Source organism: Geospiza fortis, unplaced genomic scaffold (genome assembly GCF_000277835.1).
Source record: "Geospiza fortis unplaced genomic scaffold, GeoFor_1.0 scaffold545, whole genome shotgun sequence".
NCBI classification, from domain to species: domain Eukaryota; kingdom Metazoa; phylum Chordata; class Aves; order Passeriformes; family Thraupidae; genus Geospiza; species Geospiza fortis.
In genome coordinates, this window is record NW_005054628.1 from 18,521 (window position 1) to 39,975 (window position 21,455).

At 38.8% G+C, this 21,455-nt stretch overlaps 1 protein-coding gene across 2 annotated transcripts; it reads left to right on the plus strand.

Annotated features, from left to right (window-relative positions):
• The first annotated feature begins 6 nt into the window (after positions 1 to 6).
• On the plus strand, positions 7 to 20,807 carry MELK (maternal embryonic leucine zipper kinase). Of its 2 annotated transcripts, XM_005430433.2 has the most exons (17): positions 7 to 12; positions 113 to 214; positions 500 to 585; positions 1,014 to 1,130; positions 1,647 to 1,790; positions 3,309 to 3,377; positions 4,470 to 4,562; positions 5,637 to 5,735; positions 8,659 to 8,727; positions 9,263 to 9,361; positions 10,388 to 10,474; positions 10,937 to 11,065; positions 14,410 to 14,635; positions 16,900 to 16,993; positions 17,428 to 17,596; positions 19,222 to 19,325; positions 20,432 to 20,807. In XM_005430433.2, exons 2-17 carry the CDS (start codon positions 151 to 153, stop codon positions 20,607 to 20,609), a joined length of 1,827 nt encoding a protein of 608 aa, XP_005430490.1. In that variant the 5' UTR covers positions 7 to 12; positions 113 to 150; the 3' UTR covers positions 20,610 to 20,807. The 2 variants fall into 2 exon arrangements, with proteins under 2 accessions (XP_005430490.1, XP_030920650.1); XM_031064790.1 differs by lacking the exons at positions 7 to 12; positions 113 to 214; positions 500 to 585; positions 10,388 to 10,474 and having other exon boundaries at positions 1,018 to 1,130.
• The last annotated feature ends 648 nt before the right edge of the window (positions 20,808 to 21,455 follow it).

The window sequence follows — 21,455 nt, forward strand, 5'->3', positions numbered from 1 at the left end:
GAGCCGTGACAGGTTTGTGGGAATAGCAGGCGCTCCGCCTTCCCCGGGGACTGCTGGTGAGTCGGTTCCTGTGCCCGAAAGCATGAGCGCAATCTGCAGTCTCCCCTTGCAGGTGCTGAGAAGAACTGCCCGCGTCCTGCGGGTCGCAGAATGGCCGGAGATGACTATGAGGAAATTCTCAAGTACTATGAATTACACGGAACAGTCGGCACAGGTGGGCTCAGTCTGTGAATGCCAGCAAGTGTGTGTGATGTGTCCACTCACCTCGGTGTTTATCTGAGAGATTAACTGTTACTTCAGAGTCTGTGGGTCATGTTTCTTGGTGTATTTTGCGGGCCACAACTGTGGAAGTGTAACTGGAAGGTAGTGGCAGCAATTGCTTTTTCCTCTAGTAATGATGCTACATGCTGTGCATCATATTTGCTTCAGGGTGACTGAGATCAGGGTGAGAAAGCTTGTCCTCATGCGGAGCTTTATACATTTCTGTTTCAAATTCTAGGTGGGTTTGCAAAAGTAAAACTTGCGCGACATCGTCTCACTGGTGAAAAAGTTGCAATAAAAATCATGGACAAGCTTGCTTTACAGGTAATCCAAAAGATACTTCAGATGTGGTGACGTGCTGTTCCTGTGGACCTCTCAGGAACACGGGTGCAACCTGTCACTGTGGGATAGTGGTAGATGCTGTAAACTTGAAAGGATTTTAATGGCACCACAAATGCTGTGCCCTCATTTAGAGAGGGCAATATTCCCTGGCTGTAAAACTGAGGTAGTTACAGCTTTAAATATTAAGTAACTAAATAAATTACTGTAAGTCAAATGGAGTGCTGATGAGAATAGTAGCATTGTATATCTGCCCCTTTGGGTTTTATTGACCGGTGTGTGAGGAGGGCAGGTGAGCAGTGACAGAGCTGGTGCTGGTTTGAGTTTGAGCAGTTCTTATGTGCAGGCTTACTTTGAGGTACAGGCTGTCAAACTACTTGGCAATTTCATACCTTGCTGTTGTGATCTTTTAGGATTACTTGCCTTGTGTTAAATTAGAAATCGATGCCATGAAGGACTTGAGTCACCAGCACATTTGCCAGTTGTATCATGTGATTGAGACACCCAAGAAAATATTCATGGTTTTAGAGGTAAGGAATGGTGTTTCTGCTATGGCAAAAATCTCTGGGTTTAGCCGTAGCAGTAGATGGTAGCAGACTCCAAATGAAACAATTCTTAGAAAATCATCTCAATGATGAGTCTGTCAAAGGTGTTGTAGTTTAAAAATGAAGCTGATAATATGTTCTGTCTCATTGTAAAAACCACTTTTCACTGAAATAAACAAACTGACTTTAATTCCCACCTCACACTCCAAAAAACAGCGCCAGCAGGATATGTGGGACCTGAGAAGCGCCACCGAATTGTCTTGTCTTAGGCAGTTTATGTCACCTGTGTTGGCTGTGTGATATGGCTGTGGCAAGCATCAGGCAAGAGCTGGGCTCTTGGTCTTGTTGGATCTGTTGCACACTGGCCTGGGTGCTGCTGGGATTAAGCAGAGGGAGAGAAAGAAAACAGCCTTCCTGCTGTCCAGTGCCCTTGTTCATGGGTACATTTCATAACTGTATCCCAAATGTATTCTTTTTTATTTTTCTTTTGCTTTCATGCAGTACTGTCCTGGAGGAGAGCTGTTTGATTACATAATTTCTAAGGACCACCTTTCTGAGGAGGAAGCTCGCATATTTTTTCGTCAGATTGTTTCAGCAATTGCTTATGTGCACAGTCAGGGATATGCCCACAGAGATCTCAAACCAGTAAGTCTGAACAGTAGTCAAATTTGCACAAATAATAATGAACACCCACTTTTATTTCTCTGAGTGGAGCTGGTGTGAGTTCTCTTCTCTGTTCTCCTGTGCTTAGAGCTCTTTAGTTAACATTTGCTGAAAAGCATTATTTCTACTTATTGCTTTGTCCCTCAACTGAGCTGGATGTAGCTGTATCTGAGGAAGGATCTTTCTCTGGAAGAGGAACAGAATAGTGCTCTCCAGTTGAGAGTGGAGCAGACACAGATTTGATTTTGACTGTTGGTTAGGCATTTTTGCTATCCGCTTTGTTCCAGCATGTACCCAGGGAGAGTTGTTATAGTTCCTCTCTATTGTGCAAACTCTTCTGTTCTGACATTCAAAGGAAAATGTGACTCCCACACTGTAAACAAGTAAGGACAGAGGAGGGATGTGCCACAAGACTGATCCTGTGGCTTTGCTGTGACCACAAGATTTAAGCACGGACTTAAGGAATGGAAACCTTGAGACTGTTTCTCCTAGAAGAGATTAGAAGTTCGCATGTTCAGAGACACTGATAACTGAGAAAAGCAAATTCTTTGGGTACAAGTGTTTTACTTGACAGCTCAGGAAATCCTTGTCTCCAAAGAGCTTCTCTCCAAGCAAAGCCTTCTATGTCCCTCTTGGAAAGATTTCGATTGTAGCTGGAGACCTGATGGATTCATAGGATTGTGAGATAACTTGGTTGGGAATTGACTTCTAGTCGCTTCTGCTTTTATCTCCCGTTTAAAATAGTGTCAGACCAAACTTCTTCATCCAGGCACATCTTGGACCTTTCCCTAGGATGAAGCACCATAATGTTGCTGGGAAACCTGTTAGGCTCTTCACTTCCTTTTTTATGAGAAAGAAGTTTTTTTAGTACCATTCTGAAAGTCTCCTGAACCTTGTTGACTGTCATCATCCCACCTTCTGCTCCTCTGGAGGGGCTGGTGCTGTCTTTATGCCCTCTTTGTAGGAATGAAAAGGGTGCCAAGTGGTCTCCACTGAAGCTGTGTCACCTACAGGCTGAAAAACCATCTCTCCCTCAGCGTCCTCATGGAAAAAGTGCTCCAGCACCTTGGACAGGCTGGTTTCCATCCACAGAGTTAACCTCAGTTTGCTGTCTTTCCTGTGCTAGAGGGTGGGCAGAAACTGAATGTGCTGTTCTCAGTGTGGTGGACAGAGGGCAAGTGGCTTTCCCCATTTTGCCAGCTCTGCTTCTTTTCACACCATCTGGGATATCGCTGGCTGTATTTTCTGCCAGGGCAGGCTGCTTCCTCACAGTTTTTGCTTTCTGTGTAGCAGCCCCCTAGGTCTCTCTGAGCAGGTAGGAGCTTGTATTGCCTGTCTGGAATATAGGATATATTCATTAGCAACAGACCAAAATCTCCAAAGCAGAGCTTCAGGTAAATTATGGCTGGTAATGGCAAGAACAAATAGGGTGGAAGAAAATGTGGTTTCTTGGATACCTGGCATTATGTAAGAATTCATTACCACTTTCTCTTTTACTAGGAAAATTTGCTGATTGACGAGGAACATAACCTGAAGCTGATAGACTTTGGACTTTGTGCAAAACCAAAGGTAAGAGTGTCAGTTGCTATCATAGCAGAGCTTAATCAGCTACAGCACGCACATAAAAATTGCAAGCGTGCCTTCAGGGTGCAGTGCAGAGCCTTGCCCTGAATTTGAGTGGTTGGTGTAGTTGTCCCACTGCTAATTGCTTACTAGGACCTTGCCAGTGTGAGACAATTTTTGTGCGCAGAATATCAGTTTTTCTCCTCTTGCACGTCATCTTTCATCCCAATATAAGGCACCTATTGTCTTGTGTGTAGAGTATCTACTCCCACAAAGGCTTGCACTCTAAAGCTTATGCTGGTGTCCATTTGCCCCCATAATTTTCAATAGCATATGTCATTTTCATAGGCTTTGTCTATGTGTGGAGGTTGTGGATCAAATCAAATAGATTGCCCTTACCTTTACAAAGCCTCTGGATCCACATGGTGGTACTGAGTTGTTTATCAAGTTTAAAGTTCGTTTCTATGTTGCTGCTCTGCTTGTCATCTTCACATATGAGATGGGCGCTGAGAAGAAGGAATTTAATGGAAATAAGATCTTACAGATCCAAAGTCCACAGATTGCTTCAGCTGAGTCAAGTTAAATCACCTTGCAGGAAATCGGGAGTATTAGACCACAATCTTGGTGATACAATGTCATCTCACTCTGATCTACTTAAAACAAAGCCCAGACTAAGAAATAACACATTTTTAATAAGGAAGCATTTTAGTGGCTCTTCATAAAGTTATTACCTTAAATATTTATATAAATATCCAACCACCCTCCTACCCAGTAGGTCCTGGATTACTAATTCTCAAATTCATCTGTTTTCTTTCTGGTCACAAAGGGAAGTATTCCTATTACAGGAGGAGCTGCAGAAAAGGCTGTGGGGAGAACATGTGAAGGAGCAGCTTGGGATCTGAACATTTATAGGAGTCTCCTGGTCTTGGACAGTTTTTGCCTGGTGAAGCCATATATTATACCAAAGCAAAATGTTAGGTGACTATTTATAGACAGTATTAGAAAATGAAGGTTCTGAGGCCTTTAATATGTTGTTGCTAGAAGACACCATTTGCACTAGAGCAATGCTTCTTTGTAATCAGTTTTGTCTTATTCTAGGGTGGTCTTGATTACCATCTGAACACCTGCTGTGGAAGCCCAGCTTATGCGGCACCAGAGCTGATTCAGGGCAAAGCATACATTGGCTCAGAGGTAGGTGATAAAATTGTAGGTTAGGGTGGTTTTTTTCCATGTACACCATGTATTTAAAACTGGTGAGATTCAGATAAACTCCCCTGGTGTCTTTCTTCACTGTCATGTTGCCTCAGTGGCCCTCAAAAGCTGTGTGACTGAGAGTAGTCACAGCCTGGAGTAGCTCCTGACCAAAGGTTATGCACCTGGCTTCTTCATCTCTGACTAATCCTTCACTGTTCCCAGGATTCCACTGTTCCACTGTTGCTCTACAAAAAATACCTGTCTTCTACCACATTATTCCAAACAGCAATTTGTTCTGTTAATTTTCCAAGTCTTGTTGCAAATTTCTATGCAGTCTCTGTATCTTCTGTATTTTGCCTTTGAAATCTTCTATGAAAACTTGCTCTTTTTACTATGCAGTGTAGTAAAATTAAAGAGAACAAAAACTGTAGCATTTATTCAGCTTTGATTCCAAGTCTAGAACATTGGGATCTGCTACATGCCCTTGTCAATCCATTCAAAATGCAGCAATTTCAATCTCCTCAAACTTCCTTACTGTCTGTGCTGTTGGATGGTGTCAGTCTTTTTTCCTTTACCTCCTTTGCACTAGTCCCTGATCGCTAAGTTTTGCTTTCTTTTAGTTTTTCACAAAGTTGGTGCTTCTCAAACCTCCTTTATCTTTATGACTGAAGTGGGAGTTGAAGTATGAGGCACGTAGACCTTGTCATGTCTATACAGAAAAGAAACAGTGTGACTTTAAAGCTGATTGTTACTGTACTGGCAGCTGTCATAATCACATGCACTTTTGAGTACAAAATCCCTTTAGATGAGTTTGATTTCCTTTTTGTCAGTGAATTCCTTGTAGGTTGAAGGTAATGCAGCAATTTGGTGACCTAAGAAAAAGGGTAATGGTTTTACTAGTGCTCTGGTTTCAGTGAATTGAAAATTGTGTGCTTTCACGAGTTCTGTCCAGAGTTAAGGAACCTACTTTCCACAGGTTTCTTGTGGGCTTTGCCAAAAGGAGACAATGTGATCAGCCTCTAAGCCATTTTAAGCAGATGAGGTTTGTGAACTCTTACTTTTATTTTTTAGGCAGATATTTGGAGTATGGGAGTACTGCTGTATGCTCTGCTGTGTGGCTTTCTCCCTTTTGATGATGATAATGTCATGGCTGTCTACAGGAAGATCATGGTAGGTATTGATGATACTAGAATACATGAGGAACAGGAATCACTAAGCATTATGGGAAATTTTTACTTTCTGATTTGAGCAGAAAAGGCTTATCTGCTGAATTTTGTTATATTTTGCTTCTCTTTTGATCAGTATTTTGTGGATTTTCTTCTGTTTCCCCTCAGCCTGTGCAGTGCTCTAGGTTGGTCCTATGATACAGTAGAAAAGTGAGTTTCAGGAAAAGCAGTTTCTTGCTAGTGAGCTGGACTTCTATATCTAAGTGTTTATCTGTCTTCTCCCTAAAAATTACTAAAAATACTCTTCTTGAATGTCAGCCACTCTCATGTGTAGGAAAAGTAGGATTCTGGATCTGCTATTATACTTTCCTCTTCCAAAAGGAGTTGAATAAATAGTAAATAGTACAATTCAGTCATTGATTCTTTCCCTCTAAACTCCTCTTGATGTGGCTAAACAACTGTTGTTCCTCATCACATACACATCTCTGCCAGCCACTTCTGAGCTGCCATAAAAATCTGTGTTAATGAGGCTTGGTCTGAATTGGATGATGAACAGCAGTGTAGAGTAATGGCTTTGTATTCCTCTACCTCACTCTCCTCTCACCAAGAGTCTGATATGTCTTTAAAAAGACCAAAAAACCCTTATTGAGAGTATTCAGGGACTACTTTGGCAGGGGGCAACCGATACTGGTTTGCACAGGAAATGTTTTCAGGGTGCATATCAGTCTGAGCTCTATGAAGCACCTGATTATTTCAACAGAGAGTGGATTTTTAATCTGGAATTGGAGTACACTTGAGTACCTTGACAGAAGGAAGTACCTTGACAAGGAATCTTAGTTTGAGTTATTGAAGAGAACTTTAAAAAATAAAAAAAAAAAGGATAAAAAGCAAAGACTATCTAATACAAAGAGATTGTGTAAAGGTGCTAATGTTCAGATGAGATGCCAGTATTTTACATGACTTCCTAACTCATATAGTAATAGAATATCTTGAGTTGGAAGAGAGCAAAAAGGATCATTAAGTCCAACTCCCTGCTCTTTGCAAGACTACCTAAACTAAACCTTGTGATTAGGACTCTTGTCCAAATAATGCTAGCAAACACTTAGTTTCTCAGTGAAATTGCCATTAAGTAACAGGGTTGTTGAGCTGCTTCTCCCTCTCTGCTTGTGGTGTGACCTGTGTTGTCTACCCAGAAGGTCAGAGCACATTGAGAACATGTCCACTTGTAAGCATGCTGTCATAGGATGACAAAACCCTTTTTAGTGCTCATTACACCACAATGCAGAACCTGGTAAATGATCCAACTGCTAAAGGCATTCACTGAGCTGAGAACTCAGATGTGAAATGGAGATCTTAATTAAGAGTATCAAAAATTATTCTGTGTAGTTACCATAGTCCAGACTGGACAGGAACTATGAACTGAGTTGCTTGGAGCAATGCAGTGTCTGGCAGTGGAATGAGTTGAAGTGAGCTGAAACAACAAATGAGATTTTAAAGCTTGGTCTGGGAGCAGTCAAAAACTAATCATGTCACAGGTGTTAAGATGCATACTTGCTATTTCCACTCTGGAATTGTTTTCATTTTATGTGGCTGTGAATTGAAAATTGTTTCAAATGAGGACACCCACTATTATGGAATTAGTTTCACACATTTTAAATCCTGAAATTTATTGTAATCTCGTCTCGAACCTGTTGCTCCAAGTCAAATCTGCTGCTTGAATTTAAATAAAATCATATGCCTTACATGCAGTGTTTATTCCTTGGAATGTACTCTTCATTTGTGAATCAGTGGCTTGACTTTTTGACTGAAAAATTAAGCTGTGGTATAACTACTGTAAAAAAAAGAATTACTTCTGATATGGCCTTATGTGCTTGGCAGATATCATAACCTATCTACTATCCAGTATTGCCCACAGTACAATAGATGAGAATTGCTCTTTGTTATCTTAGTGTTCTGTAGCATTATACTAAAGCCAAAATGTAGATTACCTGTGTTACTTAGTTTCATAGTAAAGCTATGTTGAAAAACAGCCTACAGAACTATTAGTAAATAACTTACTAGTAGTGTCTGTAAAGATGTAACTGAAAGTTGTAAATCTGTGATGTCAACACAATACATACTGTACTTAGAAATGTGGCTGCGTATGGTACCAACTCTTTTGTTATTAAGGCATTTGTCCGTAGAAAGAAAAATGCCATTACAAAAGGATAGTTATGTTACTTGACAGTGACTTGGTGTTGAGTTTTTCTTTTTATCTCGGTTTTCATTCAGAAATAAGTGATTTTTGGTGGTGAATTTGGTTTGGTTTCTAGCTACTGTTATGCCTCACTTTTGGGAGTTGTTTTTTTCAATTTTCTTCTAATCAAAAGTTAAAGAAAAACAACTGTAAATTATTATCTTGAACAAAATCTCACTTGCTAGATCTGTAACCTTTCTCCTGTCTGCTATATGAGATTGAAAGTTTAGCATTAGATGTAACCCATTCAAAAAAGAATATCCTAATACTGAGGATGGTGTAATTTTAGTGTCTGAAAACTAGAGATTTCAGGGAATCTTCACATTGCAAAGTGCTAATATCAGTCATTCATAATCAAGTGTGTTTGCACTTCTAGAACTTCAGTACGAAGTTGATAGCATGAACCAAGGCAATGGAGAAAGGAGCAGGTTAACTGCAAAAGTGGGTGGAAATGAAAGTGTCACACAAGCAGAGTGGACAAAAACTGCAGCTGGTGATTCAAGCATTTTCCTTACTAATGCTGCTGGGTTTTAGTACTGCCATGACATTTATGCAAGTCATTCTTTAAACAAAGTTCACATCTTCCTGCTGTTCTATTTTTTACAAAGTACAGATGTCACTATTGTCCAGGTAATTTAGTAGTTCCTTTTGACGTTCAGTGTTAGTTCTAAATCCTCTTCTTTCTTTGCAGAGAGGAAAATACAGTACTCCAAAGTGGCTCTCTCCTAGCAGTACACTCCTCCTTGACCAAATGCTGCAGGTAAAGGTTATTGTTTCTGTTCAATAGATGTATAAAGTACTGTGTAATTGGTTCAAAACATTACATCAATTAAATATTTTAAAATATTCTGTGTTTAAATAAGAAGTTTAATTCTTACAATTTTTTAAGAAAATATTGCCCTTGCCTTCAGCAAAAAAATCTTTGGGAAAAATGTTTGATTTCAAAAATAATTAGCGAAGTTTACATGATTTAACAAGGTCTTCAAACTTTGCATTTGGTTTTTCATCATGTACTATAAAAACGAGTTGTTTTGTAGCCCAAACATACGTTTGGACTACACCTAAGGAATAAAGCCAATGCTGCATATCCCTGGGAGATCTGTTGTAGCTGTAGGTTCCATAACTGCTCTTCACAGCTAAGATCTTTGAGTGTGAGCTTCCTTTTGTGAAGCTCTGAAAAAGTTCTCGTTTCTGGTTTAGTCCCTAACCACCCTAACATTCTGGGTGGAAGATAAATTGTTTCTACACTTTTTCTTCACAATTTAAGTATCACTTTGATTTTCATGGCACACCAGGTTGACCCAAAGAAGCGAATTACAGTCCAACACCTGTTAAGTCATCCTTGGCTCATGCAAGGTTTTTCTGATGCTGTTCAGTGGCAAAGTAAATACCCAGTAAGTACTTTGGTCAGATAGATACTAAAGCATTTCATGTAATATTTGCTGACTTACTACCATCCTCATAGTGTGTGGTATGAAATTGTTTGTTACAAGCTGAACGTTGAGATGGTTGTGATTCTTTTCTGATTCTTCTAGCTGTCAAAATATTTTTACTTGGTCTTGATTTCTCTTGAGAAGAAATTTCAAATGTGTTTTCCTTATATTCTTTAGCTGAATATGCAGAATAATTGAATTCTCATCAAAAAGTTAAGTCCTTCCACATATGAATGACCAGCTCCTTCCCTAGGCTGCTTGATCAGTACTTTCTTTAATGTGTAAAACACAAATATTCTGAAGGTCATGCTAGATGTGGTTATAGTTTATCTTGTATGTAGTCCTCAATGAAAATTGGAATTTTCAAAAATTCAAAATAAAATAAAAGAAATCTAAAATTTTCCAATTTTTAATTGGAAAATTTAAAATTTCATTGTAAGAATATCCATCCTGTCTCTCTGACACTTGTTTTACTTATGTGAGAGATGAACGCAGTATGGAGAGGAAAAAAACCAAAATAATCTGGCTGTCAGCGGAATGTGCAAAGTTCCTGCATGTTGACAGCCAATGCTTCCCATTGCCACTAGATGCCACTGTTACCCCAAATAGAGTTTGACTGTGTTCACACCATCAGTGCAACCTGGCTCTAGTACAGATGGGCATGGCTCATAGCTTTGGAAATTAATAGGCAGATGAAAGCATACCTTCCATTCTAGTAAAAATCTTACCGGCTTTTGGGTGGCTTATTTGAATTTATAAGCTCTCACCTGTGAGGATCGAGGCTGTGAAGTTGTTGAAGTTGTATGACTTTTATCAGTGTGTTTCCTACAATGTTTAGCTGTGATACTAAACATTTGAAATACAAGGTCTAAAGTCATCATTGACTATTGACTCAGCCCACTGGGTTTCACAACAGTGTCACTGTCAGATGTGGATTAGGGAGTAAATTGAAAACCTCACATTTCAATATCCATTGTGTTGTTGCAGCTGGGACATCTTGATGAGGACTGTGTAACAGAGCTTTCTGTGTTTTATGAGCAGAGCAGGGAGACTATATTGCAATTAATAAATGAGGTAAGAACTTATTCAAACTAACTACATTATGCTGCAAACCCATCAGAAGTGGTGTCTGTGTTCCTCACATACACAGAGTTGCTGAAAATCATGCAAAAAGTTGGCAGTTACGAAAGAATGAGCAGGAATTACTTCCAAAAAATTTATACTCTTCCTGAAGTAAACTGAATTACTAGCTTTGCATTAACTTCAGTAGATAGATCTTCACTCCAGCATTTCCATGCTACTGCATGAACTGCAAACTAACTTGCAAACAACCAACATAGTGGCTTTTTCTTGATTTCAGGCACATAATGCAAATCACTTGAAGTCTGAAATTAGTTATGTGTAATTAGGGTTGTATATCAGGTAGAAAAACTTGTAGAGACATAGATACTCAGAAGGCTGTGCTTGACTTGTACTTGCAATGTTTCCAAACAGGAGATTAAAATACTTTTTCTTTCTTTCTCCCTGACCTCACAGTGGAAATATGACCACATGTCAGCAACATACCTCTTGCTTCTATCCAAGAAGTCTCGTGGCAAGCGTGTTCGTTTAAGGTTTCCATGTCTAACAGAGCATGCCAGTACCGTGATGCCAACAGTCCTTGAGGTAAATTTGAGTTCAGCAGGACAGCATCTTGCTTAAAATCCTGCTCTGCTTTGGCAAAGCTCTGCCTGGAGAGACATTCTGGTGCTCTAAACATCAGGAAGAGAGAGCATGAGCCTGAGTTTAGCTCAATTGGTTAGAGCATGGTGGTAATAACACCACAGGGATTTTGATTTTGTACAGCCCATTCACTTAAGAGTTGGATTTGATGATCTTTGAGGGTCCCTTCTAACTCACAATATTCTGTGAAGTACACAGCCAAAGTCTTGGGCATTAAAGAGTTCAGTGGTCTCATTAACATGATTTAGCAAGCTAGCCTGCTTCTCTGGATTGACTTCACTGGAATAGCCATATATGAGTATTTGATGCATCAGGTGTTGCACAAAATCCCTCCTTATTAATGGGGTCAAATTCCCTCTTTTGTGGCCTGGATAATTCCAGATCTTGTTCTGTGATGAATAACTGCATTCTGTTTGTCTCTGTTTTTTCCTACCTTGAGGATTGCATTTGGTAAGGAAAATCTTTTGATACCTCATGATATGTCACCTGGGGAGTGTTCTCTGAGATGACATAGGCACTATGGGAACTGGTGATCAAATCAGAGGGAGTCATCCCTTTCTCATCTGTTTCACTTGAGAATATAATCCTAGAGAGGAAGCTGTTTACTTTGAGTAAAGGAAATGTGTTGCTGCTGTTTTTCTGATGATTGGGATTCTGAAGTAGTTTAGTATATCTTAGGAGAATTTCTATTCCTGTAGTTTGGCAGTGATAGGGCCTTTCAGAACATGGCTAGAATTGCTAAACTCCTTGTAATGTTGTATATAATATGCAAATATATGTGATGTCAGCGATATTAGTCTATTTGACAAATTCCAAAGCTTTCAGTGGAGTTGCAGACTTGTATAAGCTGTTTCCACTTGAGACAAAACATCTGTGAAATGGTCTGAGTGTGCTGCTTTCTGTGTTAGAGGCAAGCACTCAGAATAAATACCTTATGTATCTGATTCAGTTGCATGTAAATCATTTCAGTTCACCCATACAGCTTTTTTGGTATGAGAATTCTAGGACTACTAGAGCTGCATAATAGATAATTACTCTTAAGCGTTCCTGATTATACTTTATGTGATTTCTGTGATCATGGTGGGTTAGCCTTCTACACTCTTGATGATTAGGGTGGAGATTCACTAGGTTCAGTTTTTCTCAACTGTTAAGCTACTTCATCTCTAGTGATGTCCAAGGTACATTGGCAAATGCTACTAATTAACATATGCATTATGCCTTCCCAGATGGTGGTGAAATTCATGCCTACACAATACAGCAATCTGTTAGTCCTCCTGCCGTGCTCAGAACACATTTAACTTGCCTGTGTGTAGCTTCTGGGTGAATATCAACTGAATTTGCTGGAACACCCAGCTAGCAAAGCTCTCTAGCTGGACCCGCTCTAATGCGAAGACAACAAGGCAAACAGAAGCTTTTACTTAGCCATTTCTGAATTCAGTGGCACAAGCTTGTACATAACACTGCTTGACTTCAAGATGTTTGATATAGAAGCATATTGCAAAATAGTCACCGTGCCATGAATTACATCTAGAACACAGCAGCTGAGGTATCCTAATCATGCATTCATGTTTAACGGAATGTGATTTCAACTACAGTATCAGCTTCTTGTAGTTAGCAACCCTCTGGTAAGGGCTTTTGAGTAAGGTATCGTACAAGCTCTAGAGCTTATCAGACAGCTCTCTCTTCCAGTAGTAATGAGAGATCTGCTCATTGTGATATCCTTGATCATGAGTCAACAGAAAGTTACCTACCAGCAGAACATAAGTTACTAAAATGTCATCCATTCCAGCTTTTTATAATGGTGTCCATTTCAACCAAAGACTGACAATTTAAAATGATTGTGTAGAGTTTTGCTGTAATGGTATCAAGTAAGTCCTTGGGAAGAGTTTCCTGTAAGTAGCAAAAAGGTCTTAGAGACTAAGGATGCTTTGATATATACCTGCTTGTATGTGGTGTGAACCATGAAGGTTTGCAGCCTTGGCTGAAGTTACAAGCCGCTTGATTTAATAACTGACAATTTTTGGGGAGAGCAGAGCTAGCCATCAGATGAAGGGCTCCAAATGCTAGTTCCAATTAGTGTTGTGGATTCAGCAGTCATATGTTTTGGATATATGTGTTTACCTTTATCCAGCCCCTTTTAAACATTACTTCATTCTTCTCTTGGATTCTTTCCAAATTATTACTAGGACTTTTGGTAAAAGGAGGTTGTGGTCCAAGCCTTGAATTCAAAGGCAGCTATTTTTGTGAGTTGCTTCTCTTCATGACGCTGGTCAAGAAAGATGATTTGGCAGTGGTGCTTTGAGAAGAGTTTCACATCTGCTTTTGGTACAAATGACAAATCTACAACAACAACATTAAAGTCATATTATAAAACCTAGGTCACCATCATGGGAATTTTCATTATTAGGAACTTAGAAAGAAATTAGATTTAGACTTTAATGGCAGTCTTTTCTGATGAAATCTTACTTTTAAGTGTGCAGTGGAATCTCAACTGAATATTTCTTTCCAGTCTGAAAAAACTGTGAAGATATGCCAGAGTGCAGTGAAGTGCCATGGGTATTCATGGAATTTACAGATACAGCTTCACTGTTTGAAGAATCTCCATTAAAAAGTTTGATATAAATACTCATGGAATGCAGCAGGTGTTTGATATGGTGTTCTTAATCCAAAAGTTCTTTTCATTATACATAAAAATTACTGGATATGTAAATGTTTGGTAGAATCTAGCCTAGTGGAGTTACAAATGGAGTAAAGAAGTGCTTTAAATATATAGCTGAACATACATTGTGCCTTCTTTAGCTATAGGTAATTTGACTAAAATTTGAGCTTTGATCATCTAGAAAATGAGTAAATAAGGATTTTAAAACCAACAGGAAAAAAATAAGGTGCAACAAACAAGGTCTCAGACCTAGGCTGGAGCTGGACAAGTCTTTGAAAAGTGCAGCCTCTCTATATTGGACAAGAAAATCAAATGAAGCAATTAAAATTTTACAGTTAAGCCAAAGGGAAATTCCTAGCTGTGCTTAGGTGAGCTGGTGAGGAATAGCCTTAAATGCGCAAGCTAAAGAATTTAGAATAGCTGGTAAAAAAGCAGCAAATTACTTGCAAACTTTATAAGCGAGTTGTAGAGGGAATCAGAAGTACTGAGGAGTTTTTAACTATTGCTCTATAGTCAAGCATTTTATGATATTTTTACCCTGCTTCAGAATTTTCATGTCTGTAATGTTCCTGAATGTGATCAGAATACAGCAAGGATGGCTTTTTTCTTTTTGTTAAATCTCTTGTAGCATTCGAGGCCTGATGCCCAACTGGAGGATACGGAATTCACTCTGTCAACTCCAGTGACAAGAAAAGTGGCATCAAAGAAGCATAAAAACAAAGAGTATGTTGAGACAGTGTCAGCTTTAAGAAATGAAGTGCCCTTTGCACTTCCTACTCCTAAGACTCCTCTTGCAAAGAGTCAGATTGAGACGCAGGTACAAGCTGTTGCCCTTAAGGCGCCTGCTTTCAAAGGTATGTAGAATGTAACTAATGAAAGCTTAGAACATACATGTTGCTTGGGAATTACTGAAACTCAAATATAAGCACAATATTTCTTCATCCAATACATCTTTTCTGGAGCACTGAAATTTTTTTTCCCTATGCACCACACAGTTTCTTCTAGTACATCTGGTAAGGTGCTGCAATAGTTTTAACCATCCATCAGGCCATGTTACTTGTATTGCTGCTCACAATTATCATGTGTGAGCCCCTTTTGGTATACCCAAATAAGGAGCCTAGCATTGTGTTGTTAAAGCTTGCACCTGGTTCCACTTTTCCGTGAAAGTAGAGATTGCAGTTTCTTCAACACTGTTTTTCCTTTGTGATTACCTTGAATGAAAGTAAAAGCATACTTTTAAAAATTAAAGCATACTGCTTTAATTGCTGGTTCTAAGAGAAATACAGCTTTTGGATTTCTTGTGGTTGCATATCAGTATTTTCATAAGGGCTGTCCAGGATAGCAGTGAAAATGCTTCTGTTAACAACATGTAGGTCTTGCAGCTATGCAATAGACCACAGAAATCTCTATAAATTATGTCAGCTTTGCGCCGGCAGTTTATATACAAGCACAAACGGGATGGGACTACTGATGGATGTGTCGGAACCATTTATTTTCCAGAATCTTTATAATACATAGTTTTGTCTATGCAAAGATCCTGACAGTTCGCATTCAGGCAGCAAGCCAAAGAAACTCACTTGTTACAAGTCACCAAATACTCATCCTAGCCAATTACACAGAGAGAAAGCATATTGACAGTGATTCTATCCAATCAACATAAGCACATGTAGCTGGAGTTAAAACAATACTTGCTTGTTCATTTATAAGAAGACAAAGCATAAAACCCTATTCATAATTTCAACCTTGCTATAGAAACTTTTTGCAACTTAGAAAGTTATTCCGAATCGCTAATACATAGCTCTATTGTTCTATTCCTCACGTCTTCACTACAGCTTAACAAGATGCATCAGCAATATCCATAACTCTGCTGCACTGAGGCCTGTCTGTTTTCCCACAAACCTGAAACCCTCTAACTTTATGGATTCCTACAAGCTTTTCTGAGTTACCAGAATTTTCTGTCATCAGCCTGTCTAGTTATGTACATATCCCATATGTTCATTACCATTTAGTTCAATGATTGTCATTAAAGTTTTGGTGTTGATTCTGTAAATGCTAACTCTGTCCTTCAAACGCCAAAGGCTCCTTGCAATAGGAGACTCCTTCATTTCAGATGCTAAGAAGCATTGTTCAGGAACAGTAAGTTTTTGCAGGCTGATTTGAGGAATAAGGGATTTTGAACATACTGCTATTTAATGAGATCATTCATAAAGAATAGCAATACAAAAACTAGTTTATGAGTTTGCCTTAAGATTGTACATAACTTGAAATGTCTGACATCTGTGTATGTCTAAAACCAAAAAAGATACTACCCAAAATGGGAAATGTAAAAACACTTCTAGCTCCTTTATTTAGTGACATTTCTGAGGATTAAACAAAGAAAGCTAATTCTTTGCTGCATTGAAAGATCTTTGATTCAGTAAATAGAAAAGTGGAAGAATCCACTGGAAATTTTGAGGTTGTTTGTCAGGATCCAGGTGCAATTCTGTAGAGAGCTGAAAATTTTAACATTGAAGTTGGGTTTAATTGTGACAACTTATTTGCTGACTATTTCCCTTGGTGTTTTCTCCTGCACCTTTAAAACCATGCTCTGCAGACACTGACTTTTTAGATCATTGTGTGGCATGTACATTGTATATTAAGCAATGTATTTTATACTATTTTTATATTATTTTTATACTACATAATATACTATTGTATATTATGACTATATAAACTTACACCCCTCATATAAGGCAAACAGATTACTGAAGAACACAACTAGTCAATGCAGCGGATTGCTCCATATTTATTCATGAACCAGCAGCAGAGCAAGAAAGCAATTCTAGTCCTCAAATTTCTAATACTGAACTGCAATGGTTGCTCCTAAGGTTTGACTTGTAGAGCCCTGGGGAAATCAGTGATAGTTTTAATTTGTAGAGTAGAGGTAGTATTAAAAACATATTTTATAATTCCCAAAATATAGACCTGAGATAAAAAAGGGGGTATTATGTTAGAACTACAGAATAGTAGAGAACTGTTAGAACTGTTAGAATTATTAATAATGAGAAATCGTCAGTGAAGAAGAGAAAATCCTTTTACACGAAGACATATCTGGTTTGGCTTGGACATTTTCTTTCAGAGAGTCAGTTCACTGCAGTCACCCCAATTAAGAAACCTGCTAACCCAACAAATGCAAATGAATTGGCAGCAGATGAGATTCTTCCTGAAAGAAGGTAAGTGTCCAGTTGTTTGTGTACATTCCTGATTTGGAGCAGGACTACCTTAATCCATGTGCTGCCTGGGAAGCCCTGTTACAACAGCAAGCTGCTGTTCCTATTCTTTCAGTGAAAACCTTTATAAAACCTCTTTTTACAGTCACCAGAAAATAATGAAGGTAGAGAAAAATTTTAAAACTATGTAACTCAATATAATCTATTTTCTATAATGTAGGTGCCTTCTTATTCCGGGTCTCCAAAGAACTGCAATTTCTAGATACATCTCTGGGTTTAAACTTCTACAGGCTTTCAAACAGAAACTCCTATAATACATTGCACTTGATTTCATTTTCTTTGTTCCGTCATGTCTGGTAATATTTTAGTGGCATCTTTGAAATAATAGGTTTTTAAGACTGGGGGGAAAATAACAGATTAATTTGTTCATGTAACAGGTGTCAGTCAGTGGAATTAGATCTCAACCTTGCGCATGTGGATAGCAGCCAAAAGAAGAGAAAAGCTAAAATATTTGGAAGTCTTGAAAGAGGCCTAGATAAAGTGATCACGATGCTTACACCAAGCAAGAAGAAACGATTGACTAGAGATTGTCCAAGGAAACTTAAGGTATGGTTGCTGCAAAAGTCTTAACATAAGCAAGTATTATTATAATATTAAGTAATTATATTAGTTATGTATTAATTGTTATCTTACAATAATTATGATTGAAAACATCCAGTAGCTTCAGAAACAGTTTTGTGAAAGCTTCTGTGACCTGTCTTGCCTGAATTCTACAGTAAAGTGCTCGTACAGTATTGCTGATAACAAGACAGTGCCCCCAGTTACCACGTTCAGTTCGTCTGGGGTTCAGGCAACAGATCCAGGGAGGAGTTTGGCCCTTGCTGCTTGTAGCCCATCTAAACCAAATGTGAAGGAAGCAGCATGGTTTGAAAGGAGAATTACTGGCTAGTTTTTAATAATGTTATTTGTATAGACATTGCTTACTAAAGTGTGAGACGTTGCTCACTAAAAGCCTTTTCTCCTTCTACTGGAGAAAAGGCACAAAGCATGCACAGGTTGATGGCCAGTTGTGACAGAGGGGTGAGTAACAAGAGACAGTTAACAGGCTGTACTGAACTGAGGGGCATAAAATAACCTCATGTTCAACCTCAACATGAGGAAGAACTTCTTCACATTGAGGGTGGCAGTGCACTGAAACAAGCTGCCCAGGGTGGTCATGGAATCTGCCTCTCTGGAGACATTCTAAGCCGACCTGGATACATTCCTGTGAAACCTGCTTTAGGGGACCCTGACTTGATAAGGGGATGTGATTGCATGATCTACAGAGGTCCCTTCCAACCCTAGTGATTCTGTATACATTGGTCAAACGCAACTTAAATACTTCAGGAGCTATACAAGAAAAAATTTGTACTTGAATCTTTAGGCAACATGTTTGAAAAACCTAATTATCCTGAAAGAGGGCAGGTTGTTTATCAAGGCATAAGCAGTTATGTCAAAGCAAATGATGTGTCCCTTCAACTGACTGGCTGCTGGGATACCTACTACGCACTGAGAACTGTCTGTCAATCATGCACATTCAGGACAAGATATTGGGCTACAAACCTGACCAGCCAATCAGACAGGAGTCTAGACTGTGCAAATAATCCAGGAAGCTGAGCAACTGGAAGCTGTATTCTTTCTCTAAATGCCTTTAGTCTCCTGCCTCAGTTTCCCTTGTCTATAGTCTATGCAAAATTCCTGAGGCATGCCTAGAGATGCTGGGCTACAGTATGGCAAGACAGTGTTACAACAGTTATGTCAGAGGGTTGTGTACATTTAAATCCAAGTAAAGACCACAAGAAGCACTCTTCAACTGACTTTGTATCCCCATCCTATGTTAATTTTTCAAGCTTTTTTTTCAGTCTCATCTTCTCCCGACTGCTTCTGTGACTTCAGAAGCCAGATATAGGACATGTTGTAACCTCTTTTCTTTATACATGAAAAGTTGCCTGGTGCATTGCCTGCTCCTTGTTATCAGAAGCATTGTGTCTCAGCTTTCGGCCATTTCCCAGCTCTGGACCATACAGCAGGGTGATAGTTTTGGGATGTTGAAGCATTTGTCACCATGGTTAGCTGATCTGAAACTTCCTTAGTGAAAATTTTTTGCTATGTCTTCAGTTTTAGGAGAGATATTTTTATTTTTTTTATTCCTTGTTTCAACAAGCCAATGTTACTCTTAATGTTACTTTTAGGCACACTGTAACATTACCACCACTCATCTGCTGAATCCAGACGAACTGTTGAATAAAATAATCATTGTTCTTTCAAAGAAGCATGTGGAATATGTTCAGAAGGGGTAAGTGTAAAATATGCTTAGTTCAACTTGTATTTGTCTAAATGTTTGCTAGTCCAGTCCTTAAAAAACAAAGTATTTAAACTTAGATTCTTGACCCTATTGTAAAATAATCTTTATAGAAAGTGTACAAAGCACTAAATAAATATGTGCAATAAAACATGCCCAAACAGTGCAAAACTATGTTAAATGTCTTCTAGCAGGGTTCTTTTACCAACAGGTGTAAACCAATAGTAGCAGGGTAATGCTTAGGAAAAAAAATCACATCAGCCATCTCATGTGAAATTTTAAATACCAAAAGTTGGTTTAGGTACAGTCACATGAACAAATGGGACAATTTTGGAAAATAGTGTAGATACCTTTTAACTCTCATTCTTGGCAGTTAAAAGACATTAGCCTTTAGGCAAGAGGTCAGTATATTTTAAAATGTGTGCAGAAGCCACACAGCTTTTTGTGGATTATTTGAATTTGTACTGTTTACTAGCTACACTAAGCTACTGATTGCTTAGATTGGTTCTTACTTTTGATCAAACTGAAAGACTATTTCCTGAGTTTCCAATGCATGAAATAACCATTGTGCCCGCTTTTCAATATGTATTTTCTGAAATTCTTGAGTATTTCAGTGTTGGGTATTGGTAGAACATCAGAGTATACATGAATCCTCTGATGCATTTCCAAACCCATAATATGGAAGGATGCTGGATTGCACAGCAGCACCTGCTTCCATTGTAATCATTCAAACTCCGCATTCAGTTTTTCCTATTTTCACACCAGCTGAGCTGCAGCCAACAGAGTGTTCTTGTCTAGGAAAAACATGGGAACTTTCTGTTGCTCCAGCTCTGAGGAGAGAGGCCATTGGCTAGCAGGGGTTCTTGTGGCAGTGTGGGACATTGATGCTCCATATTGGTCCTAGGGCATAATAATAAATATGGTGCCCTGAAACTACAGTATTTACAAAGCTCTCAGATGACTAAATTGTGGACTGTTTCACAATATTCTGAACAGCAATGGGGTATTTTATTTAAAGTGCTTCTACTGATTTAAAATAGCATTGCAAAACAAATTTGAAATGGTTCAATAATTATTCTGTTTTTTCTTCTGTTTTACAGTTATACCCTGAAATGTCAAACATGGTCAGATTTTGGTAAAGTAACTATGGAGTTTGAATTAGAAGTATGTCAGCTCACTAAGCCTGAAGCAGTGGGTATCCGGCGACAACGGCTTAAAGGTGATGCCTGGGTCTACAAGAGGCTGATAGAAGACATCTTATCTAGCTGTCAAGTATGAGTGGCAGAGTCTTTTATCACGATGTTTTGGAAAAGTCTTTTCAGACAAGTAATTCTTTCTCACAGTCACAGCTATATGTGAAAAATCTGTCCTCTTGGGTTTTTAACCATCCCTCCTTGTACATATTCCTTCTGTATGCTTCCTTTACTATTAGGTTTATCATAAATGTTCTGCAACTGCAACTTTTCAGAAGCAAAATTCTGTAAGCCGTTCCTTTGCTTACTTTTCACATATCTGGGTTTAAAAAGTACTCGTTATATGTGCTGAAGCTTATTGTGGGATGTCTTAAGTTATCAAGTGCATGGTGCACAGTAATAGTCATTTGCATAATTCTCTTCCTGTCTCTGCTTAAGTAGGATTTATTGAGATCATTAACTAAGTCACAGCTGTGGTTCCCAGAGTTACACTATATGTTCAGTGTTGTACAAAATAGGACGGGCTTCAGTAAACGTGAAGTCAAGGGTGCTAGGATTTAAACTGATCCCATATAAAGCGTTGCGCTATCTTGATATGAAGCCTCAGTGATGCTTAACAAGCCTGTGCACTTTCTGATGTTCTTGTGTTAACGTGATGATAGGAGGATCTCTGAAGAACACCACCACCTTTGAACTGTTCTGAATGGAGAAGGCATTTGTCAGCCAACTGTCTACAAGGAATTGAGTGACACCTTTAAGAGAACTTAGGCACCAGAAATAAAACTAGAAATATGCAGAACAAAGCAAGAACATCTAAGAGTTGGCTAGAGGGTTGCTATCATATCTTAAAAACAGGAGCATGTCTCCCTATGCTTTTGCTGGGTGTTGTGCGGAGTGTTTAATTCTGCCTTTAGTTGCGCTACAGCAGAAA